The sequence below is a fragment of the Sinocyclocheilus rhinocerous genome, unplaced genomic scaffold (genome assembly GCF_001515625.1).
Source record: "Sinocyclocheilus rhinocerous isolate Xijiao unplaced genomic scaffold, SAMN03320098_v1.1 scaffold546, whole genome shotgun sequence".
Lineage (NCBI taxonomy): Eukaryota > Metazoa > Chordata > Actinopteri > Cypriniformes > Cyprinidae > Sinocyclocheilus > Sinocyclocheilus rhinocerous.
Genome location: NW_015661123.1, coordinates 248,606 through 255,945, shown reverse-complemented (window position 1 = coordinate 255,945; position 7,340 = coordinate 248,606). Strand labels below are relative to the sequence as shown.

The window sequence follows — 7,340 nt, the reverse complement described above, 5'->3', positions numbered from 1 at the left end:
GGTAATCTCTGTTGTTGTGATTGACAGACGTTCTTGACATTATCCTTACAAGACATGGCGAGTCGAGTTCAGCTCTCCGGCCCTCAAGAAGCCGAGAAATACGTCCTATATATGGTATGAAAAATGTTGTTTTACATCTGAATCACTGGATGTTTCATATTTATTCAACATTTGAGGTTTGTTAGTGCTCGAATCTTTGCTCTTTCGTCTCCCAGATCGAGGATGGAGAGATTTATGCAAGTATTAACCAGAAAGATGGCATGGTCTGTTTCCATGACAACCCTGAGAAATACAACAACCCTGCAATGCTCCACAAAATCGACCAAGAGGTTTGTAATGATAAAACAGTGCTTTTCTTCATTCACCGCTAATGTACAAGAGGACAAGACCGTGAAACCTAAAATTAGACACCAGAGAACAGCATGCATTATATATTTACAGCCTCATTATTTTTCTTATCTTATTAATCACCATTTCTTTCAAGAATATTTGAGAGAATTATTAATAACATGTATAGCAAACATGAATATATTACAAAATGCTCAACAAATAATACTCTGAAGATTAGGGAAGTAACGATGAACGATAAAAAAAAAAAGTTTTGTTATTTGACGTATTTCAGTTTCACAAATGTGCAGCATTTTGTCTGAGAAATAATAAAAGGACATCTTTTCATTTAGAATTGTAACATTCATGCTGAAGATCATAAAAATGATTTTCAAATCAACATAAATTAGATAAATAAAAGCATTTATTATTATATAATATTATAAGTAAGCTTTTTAAAAATAAATTAAATCTTTTATTCAGCAAGGACGCATTAAATTGATCAAAAGTGACAGTCAAGACATTTATAATGTTACAAACAAGTTCTATTTCAAATAAATGCTGTTCTTTTGAACTTTCTGTTCATCTGTGAATCCTGAAAAATAAAATGTATCAGTTTCCACAAAAATATTAAGTGTTTTCAACATTGATAATAATAAATAATGTTTCTTGAGCAGAAAATCAGCATATTAGAATGATTTCTGAAGGAAGTCTCCTCAAGGATGCATTTATTTGATTGTGAAGATTAGGGAAGTAACGATGAACGATAAAAAAAAAAAGTTTTGTTATTTGACGTATTTCAGTTTCACAAATGTGCAGCATTTTGTCTGAGAAATAATAAAAGGACATCTTTTCATTTAGAATTGTAACATTCATGCTGAAGATCATAAAAATGATTTTCAAATCAACATAAATTAGATAAATAAAAGCATTTATTATTATATAATATTATAAATACAGTAAAAACTGCAATATGAGATTATTACAATATAAAATAAATGTTTTCTTTTGTAATGTTTCTATTTTCATTAATTTTATTTATTATAATCTAAAAAATTATTTTATATACAGTAATTATACAATATATAAAATACACTAAAACAGTAATGTTGTGAAATATTATTACAATTTAAAATAACTTATTTTTTATTATAATATAAAACAATTGTAATATATTATAAATACAGTAAAAACTGTATTATGAGATTATTACAATATAAAATAAATTTTTCTATTTTAATGTTTCTATTTTCATTTATCTTATTTATTTTAATATATAAATAATGTTATATAATATATAAAATACTATTTTAAAAACCGTAATGTGAAATATTATTACAATTTAAAATTACTTTTATTTTGTATTTTATAGCATTTAAAAAAAATTAAGTATTCTAAATTAATTGAAAATTTGTGGTGTTCAAAATCTAATTGAACACTTGTAATACACTGCAGATTTTAGGACTTTGAGAAATGTGAATTATTTTGCACTACTTGAAATATGATATATAATGCAGTGGTGCATAAACATTATGTGACCCTGGCGCACACAAAAGCAGTGTTAAGTCGCTGGGGTATATTTGTAGCAATAGCCAACAATACATTGTATGGGTCAAAATTATAGATTTTTCTTTTATGCCAAAAATCATTAGGATATTAAGTATAGATCATGTTTCATGAAGATATTTTGTAAATAATATATTATAAATACAGTAACAACTGTATTATGAGATTATTACAATATAAAATAAATTTTTCTATTTTAATGTTTCTATTTTCATTTATCTTATTTATTTTAATATATAAATAATGTTATATAATATATAAAATACTATTTTAAAAACCGTAATGTGAAATATTATTACAATTTAAAATTACTTTTATTTTGTATTTTATAGCATTTAAAAAAAATTAATTACTCCAGTCTTCAGTGTCACATGATCTTCAGAAATCATTCTAATATGCTGATTTGCTGCTCAAGAAACATTTCTGATTATTATCAATGCTGAAAACAGTTGTGCTGCACAATATTTTCGTGGAAACCGTGATGCATTTTATTTTTCAGGATTCACAGATGAATAGAAAGTTCAAAAGAACAGCATTTATTTGAAATGGAACTCGTTTGTAACATTATAAATGTCTTGACTCACTTTTGATCAATTTAATGCATCCTTGCTGAATTAAAATATGTTTAAATTAAACAATAGTTTGTTTTTTTATTAACTAGACACGACAAAAGGTAACACACTTGCCAAAGCCACAAACCAAAACACCTGTCCTCAAGGCATAAAAAAAATTATTAAAAAACTCCAAACTAATAAAGTATGAACCGAAATGACGCCCTGAATAAAAAGCAACTAATATCTACATGTGCTCACAGCGTCCTCTAGTGTCCAAAAAACAGGCTTCAGAGAGGCTGATCACAGTACATGAGCTCGACATACAGTGCTCTGGATTTGTTCACAGCCAGAGTGACTCTCAAAACAACCTTTTTCTATGACATGGAACAAAACACAAATAAACACATCTTGTTCTGTCAACCACTGTGTTCTCCCTGAATTAAAACTGCATTTCATTATAAATTAAATATGTCAACATACTCCCATTAGAATGAGAAAACCAGTGAAACATCTTAGTGAGTTTGACAATTGCATGCTTATGTATGCATGTGCATATGTGCACAAATAGCATTGAAATATCCTCCCTTTACTTCTAGAAAGATCCCGTTGGAGCCTGAGGTGGAAGGCAGTTTATGCTTGATGCAAACTATGAACCTCAAGCCCTCAGTAGAAGCATAATAAACAATAAAATGATGCTAAAAGATATGCATGAAAGATTGAATCCGTTTCGCAGTTGTATATATAAAAACACTCCTGTTTTTCGCACGCCTGTCAATAATCAAAGGTTTTATACTGAACATGAGGGCTGATACGGGATGCATTTACCCATCCAAGCACAAATCAGCCTGTCGCCTCTGGTGTATGAGCATGATGTGCTGTTGTTTTACTGGCGTTTGCTCTCCAGAACGCCCCTCCAGTCGTCGGCCCAGGACAGAAGGCGTCGCTGGGATGCATTTGGCGGCAGGTGCTTGTTGTGGCAGGCAGTGAACAGGACATGCTCCCAGGACGGACTGGGCTCCACACCTTCAGCGGAAACACAAATACATCGTTCCTCCAGAGCTCATTACGTGTGATGTGGGTAAAACAGACTCGTACTCACCCTGGATATCAGGCTTGTCATCGATGAGGATGTCTCCAGTCACTACGGTCTTGTCTCTGGTCAAGATGATCTGCTCCAGGAACTCGGGGCCTAGATGTTTCTCTATCCAGGCATACTGGCGACAAACACACTTCATGAGAGGAAACCATGGAAACAGGCAGAAAACGCACTGAAATCTGGTTCAAACCATGAAGAAGTCGCATTACTGGGAGTGTGTCGAAAATAAAATATTATCTGAGAGCATTTATTGCTTTGAATCCTAAATTTGTTGATTATTTATTCACCAGCAATTTAAAAATAATTACTATTATCAATACTTTTAACAATTTTCCTAAACTTTTAACAGACCTACAACACACAATTGGCCAAACGGTTAATTTCATGCTCAAAATCACACAGGGAATGCATGCATTTTGTTTCTTTTGCTGCAGAAATTCAATACAAAAATGAATGATCCATCTCAGAGTAGCTTTATAGAATGTACGGTTTATGGGGAAAAAAAGGAGACAGAGATAGAATTGCTGCAGTAAAGGCTTTATTTGCAACAGGACATTACTGCAAGATAATTCAAAATCTAATTGAACACTTGTAATACACTGCAGATTTTAGGACTTTGAGAAATGTGAATTATTTTGCACTACTTGAAATACGATATATAATGCAGTGGTGCATAAACATTATGTGACCCTGGCGCACACAAAAGCAGTGTTAAGTCGCTGGGGTATATTTGTAGCAATAGCCAACAATACATTGTATGGGTCAAAATTATAGATTTTTCTTTTATGCCAAAAATCATTAGGATATTAAGTATAGATCATGTTTCATGAAGATATTTTGTAAATCTCCTACCGTAAATATATCAAAACTTAATTTTTGATTAGTAATATACATTGCTAAGAACTTCATTTGGACAACTTTAAAGATGATTTTCTCAATATTTAGATTTTTTTGCACCCTCAGATTCCAGATTTTCAAATAGTTGTATCTCGGCCAAATATTGTCCTATCCTAACAAACCATACATCAATGGAAATATTATTTATTCAGCTTTCAGATGATGTATAAATCTCAATTTCGAAAAATTGACACTTAAGACTGGTTTTGTGGTCCAGGGTCGCATATATGCAATAGCTGCCATTTATTATGTGAAAATACAAAATACACACACAGAGAAAGCCACAGAAGAATAAAACACAAAAAATCTTCTAATCTGCCCGGTCTCCTGCATTCGGCCACATGCTCTCATTCACATCACACCTGATATCTTCTCTGGCTAGGCATCTTGGGAGGAATCATTTGGCATGCCTTATCCACCCCCGGCAGTGTTCAGCTGGGATGTCTTGGCATGCGGCATCCATTGCATCCAGGAGGGACATTTGGTCAAAAACCTTCCATCTCCAGGCTCAGAAAAATTTGAGGAAAGGCAAGTAAGGGGCAAGGAAAAGGGCATCATCCTCAGATGGGCGTCAAACCCGGCTGTGACTGCACGGGAATGGTGGAATGACACATTGTCCCATATGATCACATATGTGACCCTATTGCTACAAATATACCCCAGTGACTTAAGACTGCTTTTGTGCTCCAGGGTCACATATATTGCTTGCGTTCTGCAAGTGAACGGTGCATTATAGTTTATCCCAAAGAGGCACAAAATCACTTTCATTCACAGACTTTTACTTTAACTGTTCCCTCCTGGTGGAATGAGCTGCTCAACTCAATCTTTGTCCTAGGTATGTACAAACCATACATCAATGGAAAGATTATTTATTCAGCTTTCAGATGATGTATACATCTCAGTTTAAAAAAATTGACCCTTATGACTGGTTTTGTGCTCCAGGGTCACATATAATGTTTGCTAATGACAGTCGTTTTGTAGTGTTAGCCTTTAAACACCTGACTTGCATTAGTCTATTTTGACTCATTTATACGTTATTGTAGGGTTTTTGAGTCTGAGGTCCCGCTGTTATCTGTCTTTGGCTCTGATGCAGATGCTGAAATGTATAGAGTTGGATGAAAAACTAAAGTCCATGGATCAAGAAATCACTGTAAACCCCCAGTTTGTGCAAAAGGTACTAGTTTGAACACGCTCATGAATCACTGGTTCAGTTATAGACTTCTAAGCTGTATAAGCAGCTGGTCTGTTCTGTGTTTTAGAGTATGGGAATGCAAGAGGATGACGTCGGCAGCAAGACGTCGAGCTACTCTTGAGACCGTTGGGTGGATCGCTGCTTTACTCACATCCCCTTCCTCATCCCAAAGCTGGAAGACCTTCATGAGAGCAAAATCAGTTTGAATGTGGACTATATTGGAGGAAAACATAAATATGTGGAATGACCTTTTTCTTTTTGGTTCTGTCACTGCGCACCCTAAACAAGAACTCCTTTTTGTCAGTGTTTATTTATCAGTGCTTGGTTGGCGTGCCACTGCATCGTCATACTGGTCATACAAATAAAGATACTGGACTCCTTCGTTCAAAAGAGTTGTGGAAATTACATCTGTATGCTTGTCTTTATTGCAACACCACAGAATTAAATAAAGAAACCATCTTAAGATCTTCTGAATGATGCATCAAACCGCCGAACACTATGCCGTGTGTTTTCATCTCCAGAATCTGAATTCCACACAAACACGTTTGGGTCATATTTAACCTAATTAAAAAACAATTATGAGAATTTCAAAAAAAAAAAAGAAAAAAGCTTTATTTTCTTGTAATATTATTTATCAGCCGTTTATTTTTTATTTTTGGGGTGTCACTACCAAAGGGTTACGGTTCATAAATTTGAGGTTTGTCTTGTTCAATTTAACTCACCTTCTTGTGATATAATATATAAACCATTTATTTGTAATTTTGGGGTGTTTCTAGAGAGGAAAGTCTTTTTGTGTCACTACAACATGAAGGTTTGTCTTGCTCAATGGGGTTAATTTTCTTGTAATATTATTTATAAACAATTTATTGATGATATTGGGGTGTTTCTCGATCTTATTGTATATTCCCATGTCACTACCACATTAGATCATAAAATTGTCAATATTGTCTTATTAAAATTCAATCTTGTAATACTATTTATAAATAATTAATTGATGATACTGGGATGTTTCTTAAGAGGAATGTCTTGTATTCCCGTGTCACTGCCACATTAGATTATAAAAGTAAAGTTTTGGCTAGTTAAATTTCAATTAATGATTTATTGATGATATTGGGGTGCCAGTACCACATTAGACCACAATATTGTCAATATTAAAATTAAATCTTATAATACTATTTATAAACAATTTCTACTATCACACAAGATCATAAAATTGTAATTTGTCTTGTTAAATTTCAATTTATTTTCATGCAATGATATTTATAAATAATTTATTGATGATATTAGGGTGTTTCTTGAGAGGAAAGTCTTATATTCTGTGTCACAACCACGTTAGATCATAAAATCGAGGTGCAATTTCCGTTTAACTGCAAATAGACTTAAATGTCTTTAAGCAAAATCTAAGTTTGTATTTTATATATGGGCTTAAGATGTCACAGACATAAGTGTCACTCTTATATGTGATCAACAAAATAATGCAAGGTTTTAAAAAACGGACTTATGACTCAAACTTACAATCAGCAATCACGGAATGAGACGCTCCTCTTTCACAGCGCATCTCACTCTCATGACAAGCGATGATTTCCAGTTTTACAACCCGAACGCAGGTAGGCATGTGGACCGTGTGTTTTCTACTCGAATGACATAACCAACAAGAAAAGAAGGTGCGACCGCAGCCAATCACAGGCGCCCATGCGGCGCACAAGCC

General features: G+C 33.4%; 1 protein-coding gene across 1 annotated transcript in view; it reads left to right on the top strand.

Annotated features, from left to right (window-relative positions):
- The window catches only part of LOC107726268 (COP9 signalosome complex subunit 3), a 13,278-nt gene extending 7,180 nt beyond the window's left edge, over positions 1 to 6,098 (top strand). Inside the window, exons 12-13 of the mRNA XM_016535800.1 lie at positions 5,534 to 5,614; positions 5,700 to 6,098. Coding sequence (XP_016391286.1) covers positions 5,534 to 5,614; positions 5,700 to 5,753 — 135 coding nt within the window. The 3' untranslated portion in view covers positions 5,754 to 6,098. The remainder of the gene's footprint in view (positions 1 to 5,533; positions 5,615 to 5,699) is intronic.
- Positions 6,099 to 7,340: the final 1,242 nt, after the last annotated feature.